Here is a 23,766-nt window from a genome sequence, read left to right as displayed (position 1 = left end):
ATGGCAAAGAGTTGTCAAGGTCAAAGATGAGTTTCCATGATAATGACATCACATGACATCCCCGTTCACATGTGCAAATATTGCGGTCGCATTAGGAGTTCTAGCACCCGCTTGATGGCTTTTGTAAGGAAAGAAATGAAGAGCAGTCATTGGTGAAAATTCTTCAACGGGCTTTAAACCCGCTTTTTCTATTTCCCCATGTTAACGGGGCTAATAAGTACCAAAAAGTTATACCACACTGAAGCACTCAAGATTGCTCGATACTTGTGCCTGATTTAGTACTATGCAGAGACTGGTTTTATGGTTTTTCCGCCTGTGGGGCAAAAGTATTTTTGTCGTCCTTCTCCCATTCTAGTCAAATTTTCTTGACCACTCATTCCTCAAATTTGCCCTCAGCTGTATAGCCTGCTTAGTTCCCCCCCCCCTTCCCCCAAAGCAGAATGTTTAGCACAGTTCTACGACGAACCCTCAGCTGACTGAAAATGTTCTGCGGTAAAAATCCTCTTACATGTAACGGTGATTTTTGCCCTTGGGACATCTGAAATGAAACCTGTCAACATTTCCATGGGGCACCGACATGGAGGCTTATCGGACATTCCCCCCCCCACCACGGTGAGGGACCACGAAAAATTTTCATTTTTATCAATTTTACAACGAATAAAATCCAGGGCCCCACATCCAGTAGCGGGGACACCAATTCGCATACTTTTAGTGGGGCCCCCCCAGATTGGCTTTATCTCGGGTTTTCGCTGTTGCAAATTCTACAATTTAAATAACAGAAAAGAATGAGATTCATCCAGGGCCCCCAAAATGAAACGGGCCCCTGACTCGGAAGCTTGCCGGACATCCCCCTGTGAGTGCCACGGCAAATGTTCATTTGTATTCATTTTACCAACGAATAAAATCCAGGCCCCCCCCCTCAATTACCCGTGACCGAATTCGCAAATTTTACGGGACCCCCCCCCCCCCCCCCCAGACTGGATATATTTTGGGCTTCTGCAAATTTTTTAATAACATTAAAAAATTTGCAAGCAGCAAGACAACAACGAGATCCATCAAGAGCCCCTGGAAATGAACCCTTTTAACTTTCCCATGAAGGTATACGTGCAATCCCTCCGGGTACCTCGACCCTGTGTGTTGGGAGCACTGGTGTTATATGTGTGTATTATTCATATACATACCTCTCGGCATAACCCCCGGGGATTTGAATGACCCAGCTCAGATAGGGAGATTAGGCTTAAAGATCAACTCCTTTTTTGGTTACATAATCACCTAAAAAACAATTTATGGAGCCTCCTAAAAGACTCGGAATTCGGGTCAGTCACAAAACTTTTTTCGAAGAGGTTCCAGAGTGCAGGGCCGTCTTAACGCATAGGCGCTTCAGGTGGGGAAAAATATTTTGAAAATGGCACCTCAGTCTGATGGAGAGACGTGCTCAGAGAAAATTTTTTCCCTACGGCTCATGGTGCTGTTAAGACCATGGCACACCACCCTCAGTTGAAAGGCTGACAAGGCTCTGGCCGTCTCAAGAGCATTACGGGCCTTTGGGGGGGGGGGCGTAAGGATTGTTTTGGGGTGGCCCTACTTGGCCAAAAATGCCCGCCTACCAATTTACACTCTTAATCTCGAAAACTTTAATTAGATTGAATTTTTGTGAGGCCCCGAGCAGTGTCTGGGACCTTAGAGGTATCAGTATTATATTTTTCCAATATTCAAAACTATAAATTTTCTTGAATATCAATATACGGAGTCAGATAAAAATCTTAACCTGGGATCCTGCTAAAAATCAAGGCCTCATTCAAGGATGACGTGGGGGGGGGGCGCACTGATCTGATCCACTGTGATAAGCCTATGTAAGTCTGTTAGTAAATCTACATATTTTTTATGAATAAATCGGCAGAACTTCTGGCTTTTCAAAGCAGATATAGTTTAAAAAATTTCAGTTTTATACAGCCCTGTGCAAATATAAAGTTATTTGCAGTTTTTAAAATGATTAATCAGAGCAAAAAAAATCTTATTAGTTACCCAATTAGCTAATGGCAAATGATCACAAATATTGATACCCTTACTACAAAATTTGCAAGGAAATAATCATGATTTTCATAATTATTCAGCAGGCTAAGCAAACACAGAAATAACAATGTCCGCCAAGGAACAAACAATTTTTTTGTTACATAAAGCGTGATCGGATGAGGAAATACTTATTCCGAAAAGCTTTTCTTTGCAACGTCTCACAGAAAGAAGTTGATGCACAAATTTCTCGAAGTGAAGATTTTTCTTGATCAATTATATGCTTGTGCTGTGTAGGCGAAATGTTTTTTTTCAGACTCTTTGATCCAATTGAAATACAGTAGAACCTCACTATAACGGACAGATAAAAAAATTTTAAAAGTTTTAACTGACAAGTTTAAAACTCACTTTAAGTATTTAAAAAAGTTTTAACTTGTTTAAAAAGCATTCCCAAGCAAGCGATTAAGCATAGATTATTGTTTTGTTTTGGGTAAACCTTGATGTGCTGCCACTTGCCAGCAAGAAAAAAATTAAGATTAATGTAGTATATACGTTCGCATCTTTTTTCGATTCAACCTATGTTGAAGACTGTTTTTTATTTGATGTACAATAAACACTTTTTATAGCTAACTACTGTATTTTCATTGATGTACACCTTATTGCATTACACCCCTATAAGAAATATTTGTTATAAAGCAGACTTTCAATTACAATGGACAACCCTGAACTCCCTCCCCCTTCCTTAGTAGTCCATTATAACAAGGTTCTACTGATCTCATTTGGTTTTGTGCGAAAAGGACATTTTTTTAAGTATCACAACAAGACAAACAACGACATTTTTCTATTTTTTTTTTCTTTCAAATTCAAAAATATAGAAAAGGGCATGTTTCGAAACTTAAACATTCAACAACTGACAAATAGTAACAACTCAAATATAAATGCATATTTCATATCGCAAATGCTTAGCTCTTGTAAATCAAAGCCGCCAACTGAATTTTTTTTTTCAAAATCGTTACAAACAGCATATTACCTCAGTTTTTGTACTTATATTTTGCCATATATTTGAAGAAATTCGAAGAATCGCTCTCATTATTTTGGATCATGTCGTGAATCACCTTCGCTTGGTCCAAGCCATACCAGTAGCTCTCTATCCAGTCTTCTCTCATCCACCTGAATGAAATAAAAAAAAATCACTTTCTTATCATTTGTATTTATTTGTTTCCAATTTACCAATATTTCCCCCTTTCAAATATGCATAGATCAGCGCTTGACAAATATAGGAAAGAATCTAGATGCCAACCAAATATTTTATGATTTTTTCTCCCCAGCTAATCAATCACACACAGAAAATTTTGGGTGCCAATATCAATTTTTTAGTCGTCATGGTGACCCAGCACCTTGGATTCGTCAGTCTCTGGTACACACTGTATATTTCTGCTATTTTGAAAAAGTCCAAAATTTTTTTCTGTTGAAAAAAAAAAGAAAAGAGTATGGATAATGCCTAGTACAAACAACTGGATACCTAGATGAACTTCTGAAAGAAAATTTGTGATCGTTTCTGTATATCGTCGGCTTTCAAGCAAAAAGGCTGTCAAAAAGCTTTTGACAGCTTTTGCAGTTGATTAGAATTAATTATTTTATGATATGAACAGTTATGAACCACGACCCAGTAATCAAACATCAGTAAATCTCATAGACGGAGATAGACGTGAAAATTTGGGAGCATGATGATGATGATCATCTCAATTATATTTCATTATAATTATAATTCATTCATATATATGCATATACATTAGGTCAATTGGCTCCACATTTGATGCTGGGGGAGCAATACCCCCCCCCCCCCCAACCCGTATCTCTGCTCATGGCAAATCTACTGTAGGAGTTAAAAATCTTTAAAATATTTTTTCCTATTTTTCATAAAGACTCAAAAGTTTAAATCGACGAAATCTTAAAACTGGACTAAAAGGCGACTTCTAAAACAAACAAGACTTTTGTAGCCATCATGTAAGTCAAAATTAATGGTTTTAAGCCAAAGTGATGGAAAGTTTTTACCTGTTGACGCTTTGTTTGCATGGGTGGCAAATATTCTCAAGAAATCTTGGGTAATGGTGAAAAAAAGGCTACTATTTATGTTTTGTCTCCCTGCTTGAGTTGCAACAGTGGTGATTATGATGGACTTGCATTGTGAAATCCAGGTTCAAACCCCATGGGTGCCACAGTGGTGGTCGGCTGAAGTTGGTTTTCTGTGGTTTCAAACTTTGAGGCACTAATGCGAGCCGATCTCCCTCATAAAAAAGTCTTGCCATACAGAGCAAAAGGCCTACAATGGTACAAATATTCAATCATTGTACTTCATTCACAATTTGAAATATAGATGGTGGCACTGAAAATTCACACATAACACGCAGGGCCATCTTAAGAGCATGATGGGGCCCCCGGGCCAAGTGATTTTTCTGAGGCCCTACCTGGAAAATTTCCTAAATTTCAACTATTTCTAATTTTTCTGAGGCCCCTATTCTCTTGAGGCCTGGGTGGGCCTATGCGTTAAGACGGCATTGATAACACGTGATGTGCACCAAAACTGTTGGGTACACACACTTTGTTCCAGACTCTGATATAAAGCTGGCTTGGAGAGATCCCTGCCAAGAATATGATCTCTGGAACAGGATAAGTCCGGTGGCAGAGTCCTGGCATTCATTCATGCTTGAGTCGCATCAGTTCATTGGTCAAACCTACACATTATCCAGAGCCCTTCGAAGCAACTTCAGCCAATGAAGGAAAATCTTGCACAACTGACCAACCTTAATGAAGCAGTGTGACTCAAGCAGGGAAAAGACATAGGCCTTACTAGCAGCCTTTTTTTCCTGCCGTTACTTAAGATTACTTAAAAATGTTTGTCACCTGTGTGAACGAAACATCGAAAGGAAAAACTTGGCTAAAAAACCTAAAAAAGTATGAATTTTGCATCTGTGACGTCTGCTTAAGTGCCAATTGTTTCACCAAGAGTGTCTCAAAGGAATATAAATTTGCAAGGAAAAAAAAAAGGAAAATGATCGGGAAAAAACTATTTTTTTGGGAGTCACTTCAACTTTCCAAAAAATGATCATTACTGAAAATATAAGCATTTAAATTTATAAACAACGCCAAATCATATAATTGCCAATTAGTACAATTTCGACTTCTACTTTACCAAAATAAATTCACCCATTGACATATGTGATTGAAATTCTTGATTTACGTAACTTATCTTGTCATTTCTGAAGTCCTTTACTGCAATTCTTTTTGCGACAAAATTGTTATGGAATATAAAAAGTGAAGAAAATAAAAAATTTCAATAATTTATTCAGTTAGACCCCACTTAAAACGAGTCGCTTTTTAATAACACTTACTCATCTCTAGGTGATAATATTCCTACATCCAACGAAGGATGGGGTTGATGGCAATTCATGTGTTTTTTATTGGCAATCTTTGACAGATTTTCATGGCTATTTAACATTGACTGTCTGTTCTTATGCATATTATCACAGATATAACATTCAAAGCCTCTGATGAAATCCAATTTTTCCTCATCACGAACACCCCAATCCCGTTTTGATAATTCTTGTTTCAAGAGTTCATTGTTGATACCGTCTTTGTACGACAGATAACTCTGATACAACTCATCATTTTTGTCTAACATGTTGATAAAATCAGCCAATGCTTGAGGACTCTCAAATTCATCGACTATTATGATGGAGTTAGGTGATGGCGCCCAATATTTTATCGACGGCGAACCTCTGTATATAGGCACTGAACCAACATGAAGTGGTCGCAACAACTTTTCGGTTATATAATCATCACAAATAGCATTCTCGAAGGCTAACGAGAATTTATACTTGGAAATAAAATTGAAAAATTCCAGATCTTCATACATGTCTGTGGTGTTAAGATTCGATGGAAGATCTTTATTGTGTAAACACGTACCATAGGAATCTATATTAATGTGTTTCATAAGCTCTTTCACATATCTGTCTCTATCGGAAGCTACATTACAATGAGATTGCACATAAATTATAGGAGCGTACCCGAAGGACCTGAGCTTGTTTTTATCCTGGATGGACGCTGGTTTTCGCGATGTGATATAGTCCAAGCTAGGAATGGACTGCGTGGTTAAAGGGTAGTCTGAGTGTCTTGAAAAGGTGGAAGTGTAGTTGAACAACCGGATCCCTGAGGAGTGTGAGAGCACATAGTTATTCATGGGACTTTCTTCGTGCAATAATGCCCAAATGTGACTAGAGCTTCGGGGAAGCGGTAACTTTTCCGGGTCGAAATCAGTTCCGTAAAACACAAACGCCACATTACTGATGGATTTCGCGAGTTTTTTTTTATGAGTCGATAAACACTTTGATCCAGCACACTCGATTGTTGTGGTGTCCTCCACGTGGGGAAACAACAACCCTGTCCACCATATAATAGTGGGTGTATATTCATCCTTCGACGAGCCGCAAGAAACAACAGTTATTAATAACAACAACAATATCGTAAAATCGAGTCTTGAACCCATTATTAAAATTCATTGAAGACATTTAATCATCTTGTAAACAAATTGCGGCGTACCACGGTCGGCTATAACTTCGACTGCTATTTTAAAAAAAAACAGTTGTTTTTCTGTTTTTTGTATAAATCATTTCGAAAGAAATTCTGATGAATTTGAGTATGTATTAATAATTTATAGACAAATATATGTGATATATGTTTTTTAGCTATTCGTCCATCCGTGAATTAAAAACAAAAAAAAAAACTACGTAGAAGTTAAGGCCGTCTATAAGTTTTTGAAATGATTTCTTGCATCGAAACGGCTTTGACTTCGTTCTTCAAAGATTTTTTTTTTTCATTAAATCGTTTTAAAAGGTATTTTAGTAAATTTTAATGAATATAAACTTTTTTATGAGAAACGTGTGACATTTGTTTGGTAATGTTATGGATCAATCTATGAATTGAAAAAAAATAGATTTATGTTTGAGTCAAAGCCGTCCATATTTACATCTAAGTTTTCAAAAACTTTTTCCGCTTACCTCGGCGAGATAGAGAGAGAGATGATGAAGCAACTGGCGATTGTCGGCAGCGGAATTACTGGAGCAGCTTCGGCGTATTTGTTGAAGCTTCGTCTCCCTCAAGTAAAAATAACCGTTCTAGACAAAGCTAGGGGTTCAGGTGAGGTATAAATATAATCAATTTACACACCATATGCAGAGTATAATACCATATTTGAGACAATTTTGAGGCTTTTTTTGGGAACAGCTGTAGTATAATCCCTTTCTGGCGATGTTTTGGCGATTATTTTGTACTTGTTATTGTATTGTATTTTGTGCAACAAAAGCTGTGTTGTAATCATGCTGTCGAATCAATGTTTTTCTATTTATTATTGGTCCTTTTGTTCCACTCGATGTCATACCCTTCGCAAGTACTTTTGTTATTTTCACTGACTAAACGCAGGGCCGTCTTAAGAGTATCATGGGCCCCGGGCCAAGTGGTTTTTCGGAGGCCCTATCTGGTAAGGGGCCATTCAAGTATTACGTAAGCAGGTTTTCAGCCATTTTTGACCGCCCCCACCCCTTTTTCAGCAAGACACTGACCCCCCCCCCGTCATCAAAAGTCAGCAAATCTGAAACCCCCTCCCCCCCCCTCTTGATGCTGACATAATACTTTAATGACCCCTAAGGGGCCATTCAAGTATTACGTAAGCAAATTTTTAGACATTTTTATCCCCCCCCCCCTTGTCAGCAAAATTTCGTCATCAGCTCCGCTCCTCTGAATTCTAACGCATATTGGTGGGATCCGATCAAAAAATATTTTTTATCAATTTGAAATTTCGGAAGACAATACCTTTATATGTTATTATAATCAGTTTCTGAAAATTTATCTTTAATAAATTCATTGCGACCCACCCTCTAAAGCCGTATAATGATAAATTGCATAAAGGCTCTTGGCCCATGGACCAAATATGGTCCTGGGGGTTATCTGATGCGGCCTGCCCACCTCAAACCTAATTTTGTAAAAATGAACTAAGTGGCACATTTACAGATCGCTTAAGTGTCCTGTGGTACAATTCCAGAACATTTAAGTGGCCCATGGCACATTTTCAGATCACTTAAATGCAGGGGGGGGGGGTCACAGTTCCAGAACATTTAAGTGATCTGTGACACATTTAGACACACCCTTGAGTGACATGTGACGTAGTTTTAGAGCACTTACGTGGCCCACAGTTTGGTTCTACATCACTCAAGTTACCTGTGGCACATTCTCAGCTTATTTAAGTGATCCACGGCATATAATTACGGATCACTTGAGTGATGCGTGGCACAGATCCAGAGAACTTGAGCTGCCAGTACACATTTCCAGAGCAGTTAACTGCCTGGACACATTTCCAGATCACTTGGATCTGTGAAACATTTAGAGATCACTAAAGTGGCTTTGTAGGGCACTTATCAATAGGGTGAGATGTTACTTCAAGAAGTGCCCACAAACTATCGAAAGGTTTTTCTCATTTTTGGCGCACAGAGTAAGATGCCATTAAAAATATTTCATATTGTCGTAAAGGTTGGTTGATGACATAAGCATTATTCAAACCCCCCCTCCCCCCCTTGTCATCAAAAGTCAGCAAATCGGAACCCCCCCTCCCCTATCGATGATGACGTAATACTTGAACGGCCCCTAAATCCTAGAAAATTTCAACTGGATCTCATTTTTGTGAGGCCCTCTTCTCTTGAGACCCCTGGACCGTGCCTGGGTGTGCCCATATGTTAAGATGACGCTGACTAAACGTGGTTTGCAATACCATGTTCTTTTTTTTGGCACTTTTTGTTCCTTTTGATACCTAATATCACCCCTCTGAGTTTGTTGCAACTTCAAGGCAACACCCTGTATAGGCTCAGTTTTTGGGTAAGGAAACCCCCCCCCCCCACTTCTGCTGGATTTATAGTGTTAAAAAAATTACACCGTCAATCCCTTGGATTTCTGGTGATTTCACTGTAGCTTGTTATGATTAATCTTGGCGGAAATTGACATGACCACATGCACAATGCTGACCAAGAATTGATTCTGTATCTCATTTATTTGTAGGTGGACGAATGTGTACTTCTAGGAGTAATGAAGATAGCTCTTGTACAGTTGACCTCGGTGCTCAGTACATAACGAAAACAGAAAACTTGTCAGAAATTCAACAAAGGTTGTGTATCTACTGTTTTTTTTATTTTTTTTTAAACTGACTGCCCTGTGTTCTTGTCCAACGAAGTTTATTTCTTTCATGCATAAATATTTCAGAAAGCTTAACCGTTTAATTGCTAATCGTCTGTGAGCAATTAATGAGATATTGCGCAAATTGAATTTTCAAAGCTAAAGAAAAAAGTTAATATTTAAAAGAGAAAAATTCTTTATTTTGCAGTTGTTATGACAGTCTCATGAAAGCGCAATTACTGAGGCCTCTGAACAGCGCTGTTGATGGAATGCATACCTTCAAAGATCCAGTTGAGCACTTCATATGCCCTCAAGGTTCTGGTTCGATACCCAAATATTTTCTTGATCGATCTGGTAAGTGAAAATGAAATGTGTATATAAATGTGTTACCATCAATAAAGCCTAAGTCTGACCTGATGTATATAGGTCAGACAAAATAGGTCATATGCAAATGATGATATATGCATTACGTACACATATACATTGATTCTGCCATGAAAATGTCTTTCCATTACAAAATAAAAATTTTGGTAACCATCAAACATATGAAAGAGTTATATGAAGATTTTCAACAGCTGGCTGATGCAAAGATGAATTTAGGAACAAGAGAAAATTCAACTGCCCGTGAGGAGAATCGAACCCGCATCCTCTCACTTGTCGAGTGAGCACCCTAGACTACAAAGGCAACAATTCTTATTCTTTCCTTAAAGCTTGTGTGTGCTGAACAGGACCGTTCGTCGATGGTTGGACCTAACTCAGGGCAAAGCTCATAATTGTTGACACTGTGATCAGATAGTGACTTATTCAAGGATGATGCCACTCTTTGTTATCCATGCAAAGGTTTTCAACAGCTGGCTGATGCGAAGAGGAATTTAGGAAAGAGGGAAAAGGCTCTAGAGAAAGATTGAGAATCGTTGCCAGTGTAATGTACTCACCCAACAAGTGAGAAGACGTAAGTGCAATTCCCCTGCAAGGACAGTTGAATTTTATTTCTTTCCTAAATTCACTTTCACATCAGCCAGCTGTTAAAAATTTTCGTATGGATAGGGAAGAATGACATCATCCTTGGATATGAAAGAGTAGTTTTTCAGCTCACAATCACCACTTCTGAGAATGGGGGCCTTCCGAAAACAGAATATACCAAAAACTGTGATGCATGCCGCTAAACAATCTCAGAAAATACAAGTAGAAAAAAAAAAACTGTGAGAAAGCGTAGAAAGTGAAATTATGGGATTTTTTATTGCAGAATAGTTTTAGTCAGCTTGTTGCAGAACAATGAAAAAATAGCTTTTTTTAGATAATGTATTTTTTGAGACGAGTGTCACAACAAGAAAGATAGATCAGTTTTATGTCAAAATCCCACCTTTTTTGTCTTATCTTGACTTAATTTTTGTTTTGATCTATTTCATAAGCAAGTATCAGCATTATCAAAGGCTTTCACAGTCACATCTGATGGATACCTGAAACTTTCCAGATGGTAGTTTTTGCATATTCATTCTGGTTGCTTCTTCTTCAGTTGCTTTGGTGGGCATTACTAGAAATACAAGATTCATCGAAAGACTGGTTATTTGTGGAGATGAAGATAACAAGGAAGAAAATTCATCACTGCACCCACGGGGACTCGAACCCCAGTCTCTCGCTTGCCTGACGAGTGCTCTACCATCTAAGCTATGGAAGCAGATAGAATATTTCAACCTTGGAGTGTATATATATGTTGGAAGGCACCGTGGGGGCAGTGATGAATTTTATTCCTTGTAATCTTCATCTCCACAAATAACCAGTCTTTCGATGAATCTTGTATTTACAAGTGGAGAGGACTTTTCTAAATGCATGTGTGGCCATCTGGGTGGCGTATGTCATTCATGAGCTATTAGTTGATTGTTGACACCGTCCATGTACGGTGCCTTTCAACACATATATACACTCCAAAGTTGTTAAAATCCAAAGCTAAGGCCCTGAGAGCCCTTTAAGTCTTTTCCATGGGAGGCCATGGTCCCAATAGTTCCACGAGTCCTCAGGAGGGGGGGGGGGGAAGACTTTCTGTGCTCATCACCCTTTCAAACTCAAAATCTTATATCATGTATTAAACATTATTTTGTTTTGCATATGTTTCGTTAATGCTAGGCTCCTTAAACACTTGCTCTAGTATGCCCATTTGTTTAAACAGCCCGGTTTTCTGGAATCTCCTCGGAAAGTTTTTTTTTTGACAGATCCGAAGTCCAAGCCGTTTAGTGCCCCCCAAATTGGTATATATAGACCCAAAAATTTGTTTATTTCTGGGCCTAGCCCTCTATCACATCTCTCTCATAATATTGAAGAGCGCTTCAAAACTGTTCTTGCACCAGGCTGTTAAATAACTAAGCCTGGCCCCTGATTCTAGAAACTTATCTTTTGAGAGAGATCATGTTTATCATGCGAGAGAGAGAGAGAAAAAATGAAATGCCTGTACCACACATAAATACACCATCTCATATACTTTTTTTTCTCTATGGCTCACGAACCCAACTACATAGTGTGACATAAAAAGATATTCAGTACCGCATCATCTTCTAAATTCTCCTTCATCCAATTGTGAAGTTACTTATCTCAGCCTTCGGTTACTATTTGTATTTTTTGCAGTGCTTCTTTAGTGTTTTTTTTAACTTATCGGTCGGTTTAATTTTCAGTCGTGTCTGAAACAATTTAAACAATTTTCAATAGAAACCTATTGGAAATCACATTTCAGCTAACAAATGGGATTCCAGAACAAATTTTCTTCATTAGCCTAGGTCGTCATCATCAACCATTTTCAATCCACTGCTGGATGAAATTCTCCTCTAAATTTTTCCATTTTGCTCTGTCTGATGTCATTGATCCATCTTATGTGGGGACGTCTTTTTGGACGTTTAACACCACGGGGTACCAATCTAGAATCTAGAATACTTGTGGTCCATCTGTTGTCCTGTCTTGCAATATGTCCAGCCCATTTCCATTTTACACATTGAATTCTTTCAATGATATCATATACCTTTGTGTTGTCTGTAGCCTTTGTATCGTCTTGCTTGTGAGTGCCCATGTTTCAGCTCCATAAGTCAGTGCTGGTAGCACACACTAGTTAAACACTTTTATTTTCAGGCATAATGGCATGTGGCTCTTCAGAATTACATAGTTTTTGCCAAAAGTTCTCGATCCAATCCTAATCCTTCTGTTTATTTCATTAATGATTCCACTGTCCATGGTAATTTCTTGTCCCAGGCATACATAGCTTTCTACTTCTTCTATCTTTGTGTTGTTGAGCAAGATTTTCCTCTTCAACGCAAAGTGGTTGAATATCACTTTGGTCTTTTGCAGATTCATTTTCAAACCCACCTGAATACTTGCCTTCGAAAGTTCTTGTATCATTTCTTTTAGTTTGTGTGGATTACTGCTGATAACAACAATGCTGTCTGCAACACGCAAATGGTTGAGAAATTCTCCATTTATTTTAATTCCTTTTTCATCCCAATCCAGTTTTCTGAATACTTCTAAAACAGTGGTCAAGAGTTTTTGTGAGATAGTATCACTCTGTCTGACTCCTTTTCCAAGTTTAATCATTGCTTTTCCTTTATCCAAACGAATCATTGCAGTTGTTTTGTCATATATTTTCTTGATAATATTGATGTAAGTCTTCTCTACTCCAATTACATCTAGAGCTTTAACAACAGCAGATGCGAAGACTTCTCAAAATCATTAAAGGCCATACACAATGGTAATATGTATTCCTTGTGTCTCTTTCTGAGTTCCCTGATTGTTTGGATGTGATACATTGTATTAAATCAACTTCGAAATCCTACTTGTTCTTTTGGTTGGGCTTCGTCTGATTTGGATTCAAGCCTGTATGTCAGCACTTTGGTGAAGATTTTACAAATTATTGATAAGAGCCTGATTGGTCGATAATTCTTGATATCCCCTTTTTCACCCTTTTTGATTAGCCCAAGTATCACTGAACATATTTCTATTCATATTTTGTGGATATGAATATAAAAATTGCAAAATTAATATTTTTTTCCTGCTTTTAGGTGCTGAGGTATGCTTCGGCCATAGAGTAGCTGAATTGATAGAAACCGATGATAAGAAATGGAAAATCAAAATGGAAAATTCAAGCGAGAAAACATTTGACAGTGTTATCATCACCATTCCTGTTCCTCAAGTGCTGCAAATCAAAATTCACGCAAAAAATTCTATAGGTAACAGGTACAGATTTTTTTGTTAGTATTATAAATGCTTTGGTACTTATATCTACTTAGTTTAATTGTTATTAGTTTTTTTTTAGATTCGGAGTATCACGACTATTGAGCTGAAAATCTTATTTACTCCCTGTTTAGGTGCTGGCCAAGTCGATAAGCTTAGGACAGTTAGATATAATTCACGATATGCTCTGGGATACTTTTTTAGTGATAAACAAAAGTTGAATAATTATCAATTTGTCGCCAAGTACTTCAAAGACAGTCCATCAGTGAGATTCATCAGTTTTGATCATGCTAAAAGAGGTATGTATACATAATCATTTCAATTCAAGTTTTCAAATAATCAGTGAAAATTAGTCTTTTAATTTTTCTGAGGTTTATGTCTGTGCTATTTTTACTATATGTGCTATTTGTACTATACAACAGTTTCTATCATTGCTAGTTTAATAAGTGATTCTCTCATTTATTCCATCTTTTCTTATTTTTTTTACCTTGAAAATTTAATCATATATTAGTTCATTTTCCTGAGAAAAAAAACAAACTGTCTTTTATCAGTAAATTTCAGCGATAGAAAACAAAATCAATCTGAGTCACTAAAAACCGAACGAGGCGTAATTCAAACACATGTGTGTCATTCAAACCTACTGCAATCGATGCTCGTTATTAATAACTGTCCATTATAGCGACCCTTTAATTATAAGACCAGTACAACAGGTACCCTATTTCTACCGTGTTATCTTTTATCCAATACAACAACGGATAAATGTCGTTCAAATCATTATAACGACCGAATACAACTCTCTCTGTCCCCCATTCTTTTTTAAAGAAATGGAAAAAATCTGTTGTTTTGTGTGTTTGAACTTCACCTTTGATGCTTGAAGAAGAAAGGGTGAGAAACATAAATGGTTAAAAGTTGGAGTGTCATAACTCCTACAGCAAACCCGGTGGTTAACTAGCGCCATCACTGGAAAATTTGCTTACCATTCTGTTTTATTTTCTCCACTGTGAGGACCTCTCCAGTACCAGAGAATGTTTTCAGGTTTCACAAGAAACTTGCTCAGTCTTCATCAGAATCTTTTTCGACACAGAGGCACTATGTTACTTCTACTTGTGGAATTGAAATAGGACGAAGGCAATAGGGCGCATTGAGCAGTTAGTCATGTCTGTGAGAGACATGATAAGGAAACATCATTTAGAATCAGCTCTAAACTATGTATTTTGTGATCATGGTGTGACAAAAATTGCAAAATATTTTTTTTCCTTTTTTCATAATGTTAAAAAAAAACTTTCCTTTTCTTCTCAAAATCAAAGGTGGAAATGCCATTGCACCATCTGTGGTTGTTCATTCTACGAAAGAATTTGGTGAAACACACCTTAAAGAAACATCTGAAGAAGTACTTCCTTTGCTGGAAAACGACATCAAGCTACTTTTACCGGATTTACCTACTTCTAATGGTTCAAAAGTTATTAAGTGGAGGTATTCTCAGGTGAGTTTTCAGTGAAAACAGACAAATTTTATTTCACTTTGCTTCTCAGAGCAAGAGTGAAATGCATCAGTTTGGCTTTGGTAAATTTGCACGTAAAAAACAAAGGAAAGCTTTATCTACACGTTCATCATTAATATTATTCATGACCGGCATCATCCAAACATGAATTGTTTTTTTTAAACCCTAGAATGGTACCTATACATCTAAGAGACATAGTTTTGTATAGGTATTAAAAGCATAGATTTTTTTTAGGTACCATTCTAGGGTTAATTACCATATTTCTTATCCTATTGATCAAATGTGCATAAGTGCTGCAGTCAGAAGAAAAAAAGCTAAAATTTCTAGCACTTCATCAGTGTATCCCCCCTCAAATCCTTCCAGGATGAAATTTAACTTTCATGTTATCACAGCTTCTGTTTATTCTATAGGCAAATACTTGTGAAAAAATGCTTACAAATTACTCAGAATCAATTTTTAATACTTGCTATAAATTAGTTGATGTTTGAATTAAATGTTAATTTTCATATTAAATTTCTTGCCAATTTTGTTTTCTGAAATAAAAATTAACTTAGGCCAAGTGCTACAAGTCCCCAAAATTGTGATTTTAAAAACAAGCTCTGTGACAAATTTCCCAAAAAATACAGGAGGAATGCTTGGAGGTTAGAAAAATGACTCTTATTCATTCTTCAAAATTGAGAAACTGTAGAAAACTAATTTGAGTTGATTAGGGGGTATTTTCAGGACATGTTTTTTTATTTTTTTTGGTGGCGGGGGGGGGGGGGGTCGGAGTTATGCTATTCTTTCCCAGAAGGACTAGCGTGAAAGCTTAGAGTCTTAGTCACTGATGAGCTATTGTTGATGCAGTTGTTTTACCTAAAAGAATTGAATAGTTAGTAGGGCAGGTTCTTTTCTGTATTTCTGTATGTTGTATAAACGCTGACTTGAACTCTCCAAATAAGTCCCTTGACTTGCTACGACAGGGTCCTGATTTTGAATTGCACAATAGGACATGAATATGCATTCTAATTTTTTCATATGACTTATTTGACTGAAAATTAGTGATATATTTTGTCTAATAAAAGTGCTTGAAATTTCTTGCATTATAAATCACAGATTTTTTACTGCAATCTATTCTAGGTTGAAGTGCCATTTCCAGGTGAACCAGGCTATGTCCTGCTTTCCGAAAATCCTTTGCTTGTGTGTGGAGGTGATGGTTTTTCTAAATCTAATTTTGAAGGTTGCATTTTTTCTGCAGAAAAATTAACAGAGGCAGTTACGAGTCACTTAAGTTGATTTAATCCATTGGGGGTATCACAAAATGGCGTGATTGGATGTGACAAAAGACTAGTAATTTCTGTTGTGATGTCTGAATAAATTTCATCATAAGGCTTTTTAAACTAAGTTATACAGGGTGAGCGAGAAGTCCTGGACACATTTAAAAAATTAATAACAAATCAACCAATTGACATAAAAATGTGGTTTGCACAAAAAACTTATCATCATGGCCTAGAGTAGGGGTCTTCAATGTTTTACGCTCAAGGGGCACATACAAAATTTGTCTCGTTTCGTGGGCCACTCATTAACAGCGTAGAGTGTGCCCCCCAAAAATGATCACAAACTAAATATATTTCAAAATATTTTTAAAAATTTAAACATTCAATTCAATTAATTTTAACAAATATTAATTTTGAATAATTAAAATTTTTTTTTCAAATTATAGTGTCGAGAAATGCCTTTTTTACTATATTAATACATTTCTGTTATTTGAAAATACTTTTGGAAGTTGGTAAATCTAAATTTTTCTCAGATTCCTTGTGCCTCCAATCAATCTCAGTGTATCCCACCCCCTGCCAAAGGTTGATCCTACGTACACTCAGATACGATAAATTAAAATGTAATGCGTACTACATATTTTATGATTGCATTAGGAGCCATTCAAGTATTAAGTAAGCAGATTTTCAGCCATTTTTGACCCCCCCCCTCCCTTGTCAGCAAAACACTGACCCTCCCCCCAGTCAGCAAAATTTCGTCAGCAGCTTAGAATATTTCATACCCAAAAAAAGGGATGGTTCATGACGTAAGAAACCTTCAAACCCCCTCTCCCTTGTCATCAAAAGTCAGTAAATCCGAAACCCCTCACCAATGCTGACATAATACTTGAATGACCCCTTATGTAGCATTTTCGTTTTAAAAAATGAAACTGAATTTGGGGGGGGGGGGTAAGATCAATTATTTTAGGTATTTTTTATATTGTATGAAACAGAATGAAAATGGATGATTTTTGTTATATATGTATATGTTGAATTAATTATGTACCAAATAAAAGAAAAAGTCTTTGACTTGACTAAAGCTTCAATGTTAGTTAAAATTTGTGTTGTTGCTATTCGTAAAGTATCCTCCAAATGCCGATCAGTCAGACGTGTTCTAGTTTTTGATTTTGTATTCTTCATTCGACTAAATAACTGTTCACATATGTAAGTGCTGCCTAATATAGAAGACATGAACAATGCATGTTTGTGTGTTTCTGGATACTTTTCTTCGGACACATACTTAGAATAAAAATCAATTAATGAAGGAATTTCAAAAAACTTGCATTTTACTGCAGAGTCACATTGCAAATCTGCAAATTCTAATTGCAGCTCTGTTTTATTGAAAGTGTTTTCGGTCGATATCGAAAACACTTTCGATATTGACCAAGAATGGTGAGGAAAACATTTTCATAGAAATTTCGTTCTCACAGAAGTCAGAAAACCTGCTTCTTAATTCTGTTCTCAGATTTGAAATGCACTGTACATAATCGTCCGGTTTCTAAGTTGTAGATCTATTTACCAACTCCAATAATTTAGGAAAATGTATGCAGTTTTTGTTTTGTAGTTGACGTTCCCAAAGGACTAATTTAGTTTTGAATGCTTTCACGTTGGCATAAAGATTATGGACAAGTAGGTATTTTCCCAGTAAGCGGTAGTTTAGATCATTCAGATGACCAGTGATATCGACAAGAAATGCAAAATCTCTCCAATAAGTCAATCTCTCCAATATTTCATGAATTTATCAACTTCCTCCTTCAAGGAAAACAGGCGCTGAAACATCTTTCCCCGGCTCAACCAGCATACTTCTGTATAATAAATAACGTTGCCATGGTCAGTTTCCAAATCCTCTACGAATTTTTGAAACTGTCTATGGTCAAGTCCTTTGGATCAAATGAAGTTAACTGCTTTCACTACAACAGACATTACATGTTCAAAGTTGGAGAAAAACTTTTTTTACAAGTTTTCCTGGTGTATGATGCAGTGGAAAGCCATTACCTTCATATTTGCACACTTTTCGTCATCTGAGTGATCACCCCTGTCTTCTGACCGGTCATAGAATGAGCACCATTTGTAGTTATGGCAGATATGTTGCCTAAGTTCAACTCACATTTAGCCAATGTTTCTGCCAAACTTGAATATAAGTTGAAACTTTGTGTGGTATCCTTAAGTGCAATGACACTAGCTAACTCCTCAACAATTTTGAAGTTTTTGTCAATACCACGAATGAAAATAGCTGCTTATGCGGTATCTGTTGTCTATGACCGTCAATTCATCCATAGCTACCGAGTAAAACAAAAATTCCTCACATTTGGATTTGAAGGTCTTGAATATATCTGCTGACAGATCCTCCATGTGCCTTGCTACTGTCATATCAGACAAAACAGCTCGAAATAATGTTCGAAACAGCTTGAGCCTGTGAAGGGCAAAGCACATGAACTGCAGACTGAAGGCGTTCTTTAACGAATTCTCCATCAATGAAGGGCTTCCCACGTTTCGCAATTTTTTCTGCTATTATATAACTAACATGAACACAATCTTCAGACTGTCATTTCTTCCAAAGAATAATGATTGTTGACAGTTCAGCTTCGATTTCAGTTCATTGACTTTTTCCTTTCGGAAATGTCCCTCCAATCCATATACTTCACACTATGCTTGGTATCGTAATGTCTCTTAATATTGTATTCTTTCATCATGGCTATGCTGTCATTGCAAATGAGACAAGCTGCTTTAGCCTTGTATTCAACGAAAAAAAGGGATGACCACTTGAAAAAAAATCTCACTTTTTCTTCAACTTTTATTTTTTTGCTATCACGGTTCGGTTCGCCATCATGCATTTAAAGACTAAAAGGCTTCTGATCAAAGGCTTCAAAGACCAAAAACACAAACTAACTGTACCAATATTGTACAAATCCCTTCTTCCAACCAATCAAGATGCATACATCCACCCGCTCCTTTCCTAACCATGCACCCAAGAAATGTGATACCGTGGAAGTTCTGTTCATTTCTGCTTTCTCCCACTTAAAGAGGATAGGATGTAGTCAGTTATTTATGTTGAAAAAAGGTATGGTGTGGTTTCTTTTGTGTTAAAGGCCTTGTTAACACTTAAATGACAGCGTGTTATTTCTCGTTGGCTTACTAAGACCGGTGATATTTTCTCGTTTGGAAATGAAAAACAAATACATATAGGAAATTAAAAATTGAGAAATCTCGTTGCTGGTCTTTTACGTCTCAGCATTGAAACACGAGAAATCTTGTGAGCAGTCGTTTAAGTGTTAAGAAGGTAAATACTATCAACTGATCAGCCTGTCCTTGTTATGTCTATATGAAGCTGGGTGACTTTTTTCTTTCTCGAAATCTTCGTTTTACCCTATTTTTGAATGATATTGCATCAATTGATCGAAATGTTTTGGCAGGCCACCAAAATAGAGATGGCGGGCCACGGGTTGAAGACCCCTAGTCTAGAGAGTATGCAAGTGACCAAAAATGTTGTGCAAGCGAGTTAATGACCAAAACAGGGTTGGAAGTAATGGCTAATTTTGCTATGTACATTTCTTTTATTTTTTGCAGATAGCAGCTATGGTTCCAGTGTAAAAAAAAACCCCTAATATTAAACAATCTTAGACCTCTGCTGCCACCCATCAAATCAAAAATGTAACAATTTGTAATAATTCTTAATTAAAATCAGCAAATTGGTAAATCCTGATGTAAGATTGGTTATTGGTTTTAAACCGGTGTACAGCATGAAAAGTCACTCACAGACAGTGCCCCTCATTCTTTAGGTCATTCACCGACCTAGTATCTCACTCTGTAGATCACTCTTTTGGCGCTCATTGACCGGTTCCCTCACCTTCTATGTCACTCCCCTGCTCAAACACTCTCTAGGTTTTTCTTTTGGTTACTAACATGCCTGCACACATCTGTAATCTCTCTTTTTTGCCGCTCACACATCTGTTCCTTCCCTCTCTAGATCACTCCTTTGGTCTCTCACATTCTCGCAAAAACCCTAGGTCTTTCTTTTGGTAGGTCACTCACCTATTCCATCGCTCTGTAAGGCCATTCTTTTGGTCACTGCTTGCAAACTCTATGGGTCACTTGTTTTGTTGCTCACTGACTGTCCCCGAGTATGCCCGTATTGATGATTTTCCCGCCTGTGTGGGTCATTATAGAAATTTTTCCTCCCTTCTCCCATTCTACTCTTCCTCTTTAGAAGGACGTGTCGTCCTTTCAAGCTTCCTCCAACACATTTCGGAAAATTTGACCTTCTGTCCTCCTTTTAAAGTTTTTGAGTTATTTTTCTTTTCTTCAAAAGAAATGTTTTCCCCACTTTGAAACATCTTTCTTCATTGAAGTGTTCATATAAGTGTTTTTGTGTGTTTTTTCCCACACACATTCATCAATAGCCGTCAGAATTCCCAGAACTTTTTCTGTTTCTGCTTTAAAAGCAGTTTTTTTCTACAATTGGGAGGTTTCATTGATCAGAAGTGGCGCCATCTAATGTGAAAAATTGTGTAAGTTGCTAAAGCATAGTTGCTCACTAAAAGTGCGTGTGCAAGTGTCTTCCTTTCTGTTTTCGAGTCTTGGTTGCTTGGTTTTCATTGCTCTACGTCAGTGTTTCCCAAATGGGCAATATCGCCTCCTGGGGGGCGATGGAATGGTCCAGGGGGAACGATAGAAGCTACGGATTTAGCATAGGATCCTATGGGTTTACTTGAGTTGGGGGGTGATGAGAGAAAAAAAATTCTGGAGAAGTCGGCGAAATTTTGGGAAACTATGCTCTTAGGTATTAGCTAACCCCATTTGAATGGGTATTTCAACTGTTTGATTGATATAGTTGGTGCTGCCATCTATGCTCAAAATTAGAGGTGACTACTACAGTGATCAGGTCAAGGAGTAGAATTTTTCATTCACTACGGTTCCTTGTGAGCAAAACTCACAAATTGAGCTGGATAAAAAAAAAAAAAATCATTTACAAATACAACGCCACAACAGGCAAAATGCCCAGCGAGGTGGCTGATTTCTTCATTTAGCACATAAGGAGCCGTCCAAAACGAAGAACAAGGGGAGGGAACAGAGGACGAATTAGGGTTTTGAAAATTAAAGCCGGGTTTTCCTAGGAGCAGGTTTCCTCTGCCGCGAGCAACGTGATTCATCCAGCGTGCCACGCCGTCCACTCATCAATAAGAAAAACAACATGACTGTTTTCCTACAGAGCGTAATACGCCTCACGACAGCGCTTTACGTCGGGCGTGATTGGCCGACTGCTTCTGGAGGAGTCAGATGTGTCGTGGCAACGGTTTTGCCGATATTCTCTTCACTCTTGTGTGTTTCTTTCCCTTCCCTTCAAACCGGAGCATGCAGACGACACTGAGTAAGTGATGCCAAGGCCATTAGCCGTCCTGATTTGATGCGCCCCGCTAGGAAAACACAAATGCGTAGCGTAATTATGTAACACGTTTCTGCCGGCGCGAAATGGTCTAATTCGGTTCACCTATTCCTAGGAAAACCCAGCTTAAGGAGTGACTCCTGCGCTTTCACTCTTACTTTCAGTCACTTTTTTTAATTTCCACAACAGATGACGCCACAATTGTGACAAATAAAACCAACCATAACAATAGTTTTTTCCAACTCTCTTTCTCTCTTTGTAACAGTATGGCACGAAACACTCATATCAATGAAGAAATTAGGCGGTGTTGCAAAGGGGTGTGGGTCATAATCCCGACAGACGAAATCCCGACAAGTCACAATCCCGACAGACGAAATCCCGACAGGTCAAAATCCCGACAGGGTCGAAATCCCGACAAGTCAAAATCCCGACACGGTCAGAATCCCGACAGGGTCGAAATCCCGACAGGTCAAAATCCCGAAAAGTCGAAATCCCGACAGGGTCAAATTCCCGACACGGTCAAAATCCCGACACGGTCGAATTTAAAAATTCAATTTCGCCGTATAATCGCCGCACTTCGCGATTTCTGTCGGGATTTGAATTTCTTACGGCAAGGGGCGTTGGGGCGCCGATGAGAATGATAAATTGCGATCAAATAAATTTTTTAAATTTTAATTTCGCCGTATAAGCCGCACTTCGCGATTTCTGTCGGGATTTGAATTTCTTACGGCAAGGGGCGTTGGGGTGACGATGAGAATGATAAATTGCGATGAAATAAATTTTTCAAATTTTAATTTCGCCGTATAAGCCGCACTTCGCGATTTCTGTCGGGATTTGAATTTCTTGCGGCAAGGGGCGTTGGGGTGACGATGAGAATGATAAATTGCGATGAAATAAATTTTTCAAATTTTAATTTCGCCGTATAAGCCGCACTTCGCGATTTCTGTCGGGATTTGAATTTCTTGCGGCAAGGGGCCTTGGGGTGACGATGAGAATGATAAATTGCGATGAAATAAATTTTTCAAATTTTAATTTCGCCGTATAAGCCGCACTTCGCGATTTCTGTCGGGATTTGAATTTCTTGCGGCAAGGGGCCTTGGGGTGACGATGAGAATGATAAATTGCGATCAAATAAATTTTTTAAATTTTAATTTCGCCGTATAAGCCGCACTTCGCGATTTTTGTCGGGATTTGAATTTCTCGCGATGAAGGGCGTTGGGGTGACGATGAGAATGATAAATTGCTATCAAATAAATTTTCAAATTTTAATTTCGCCGTATAAGCCGCACTTCGTGATTTCTGTCGGGATTTGACTTTCTCGCGATTAAGGGCGTTGGGGCGACGATGAGAATGATGAATTGCTATCAAATAAATTTTCTAACTTTAATTTCGCCGTATAAGCCGCACTTCGCGATTTCTGTCGGGATTTCCGTTTGTCGCTGCAAGTGGTTTGTGGCGCATACCATGATCAATGGAGATCAATAATTTGGAAATTCATTTACTTTTCCAACTTGGCGAAAAGCAAAGGATTCAGGGTTGCCTTTTTCTGGCATTTATCGATTTTTCTATCCTCCACAAACACTGCTGTTCCTTATTATTTTCTTTGAGAATTTTTCGAAATTCTTTCTCGCTCAAGTTTCAAATAGACTTAAAATGTCAAATGATATTGCACAAAGTTAGACCGTTTCATGAAGATCTTAATTTAAAATTTTCAAGGTTTTCGAAAGCAATGTAATAGTAGAGAAATATTTTTATTCATATGTATAAAATTACATGTCTTGACAGCTTAATTCACTGATTCATCGCCGAGCCGCAACCACTGAAGGTCAGGCCCGTATCTAGAAATTCCATGCGGGGGGGGGGGGGGGACAAGGTGGTCAAATAATATATTTGGCCATGTTTTACCTTATTTCAATCATTTTCTCTCATTTCGAAGGGACCGGATCCCCAATTCCCCCCTTCTCACTACGAAGCTATAAACATAAAATTCTGTCAATAGTTTTATTTTATACTGTTGAGACTCCCAAAAAAATTTCTTAAAATTCTATCTCTAAGTTGGTCTTAAGGCTTTGAAGAGAGTATGCAAATTGTGTGGTAGTGTAGTTGCATACAGGGTGTCCTTTAAGAGTTAGTACGGCCATTGTCTTCTCAAC

The 23,766-nt window shown here is 37.8% G+C and overlaps 2 protein-coding genes across 2 annotated transcripts; one reads left to right on the top strand and one right to left on the bottom strand.

Moving 5' to 3' along the window:
• Positions 1 to 2,870: 2,870 nt before the first annotated feature.
• LOC149089144 (GDP-fucose protein O-fucosyltransferase 4-like) lies at positions 2,871 to 6,622 on the bottom strand. Its single transcript, XM_089237498.1, has 2 exons — positions 5,403 to 6,622; positions 2,871 to 3,180 (listed from the first exon to the last, which is right to left on the bottom strand). The coding sequence occupies exons 1-2, from the start codon at positions 6,554 to 6,556 to the stop codon at positions 3,042 to 3,044; spliced, it is 1,293 nt and encodes a 430-aa protein (XP_089093624.1). The 5' UTR covers positions 6,557 to 6,622; the 3' UTR covers positions 2,871 to 3,041.
• Positions 6,623 to 7,040: 418 nt separating this feature from the next.
• Positions 7,041 to 17,276, top strand: LOC149089143 (renalase-like). Its single transcript, XM_089237487.1, has 7 exons — positions 7,041 to 7,206; positions 9,115 to 9,220; positions 9,437 to 9,582; positions 13,266 to 13,433; positions 13,572 to 13,736; positions 14,745 to 14,920; positions 16,058 to 17,276. The coding sequence occupies exons 1-7, from the start codon at positions 7,089 to 7,091 to the stop codon at positions 16,211 to 16,213; spliced, it is 1,035 nt and encodes a 344-aa protein (XP_089093613.1). The 5' UTR covers positions 7,041 to 7,088; the 3' UTR covers positions 16,214 to 17,276.
• Positions 17,277 to 23,766: the final 6,490 nt, after the last annotated feature.

Source organism: Pholcus phalangioides, unplaced genomic scaffold, assembly GCF_987345545.1.
Source record: "Pholcus phalangioides strain wild (caught in Gottingen) unplaced genomic scaffold, Ppha-v1.0 ptg000002l_1, whole genome shotgun sequence".
Taxonomy (NCBI): Eukaryota; Metazoa; Arthropoda; class Arachnida; order Araneae; family Pholcidae; genus Pholcus; species Pholcus phalangioides.
This window is presented reverse-complemented; position numbering and strand designations above follow the sequence as displayed.

Bases quoted from the DNA above. Each gene is read 5' to 3' on its own strand.
- LOC149089144 (XM_089237498.1), bottom strand. From the start codon at position 6,556: ATGGGTTCAAGACTCGATTTTACGATATTGTTGTTGTTATTAATAACT. The intron at 3,181-5,402 runs GTAAGTGTTATT...TATTTCATTCAG, and splicing joins ATATTATCACCTAGAGATGA to GTGGATGAGAGAAGACTGGA.
- LOC149089143 (XM_089237487.1), top strand. From the start codon at position 7,089: ATGATGAAGCAACTGGCGATTGTCGGCAGCGGAATTACTGGAGCAGCT. The intron at 13,737-14,744 runs GTATGTATACAT...TCAAAATCAAAG, and splicing joins TTTTGATCATGCTAAAAGAG to GTGGAAATGCCATTGCACCA. The intron at 14,921-16,057 runs GTGAGTTTTCAG...AATCTATTCTAG, and splicing joins TTAAGTGGAGGTATTCTCAG to GTTGAAGTGCCATTTCCAGG.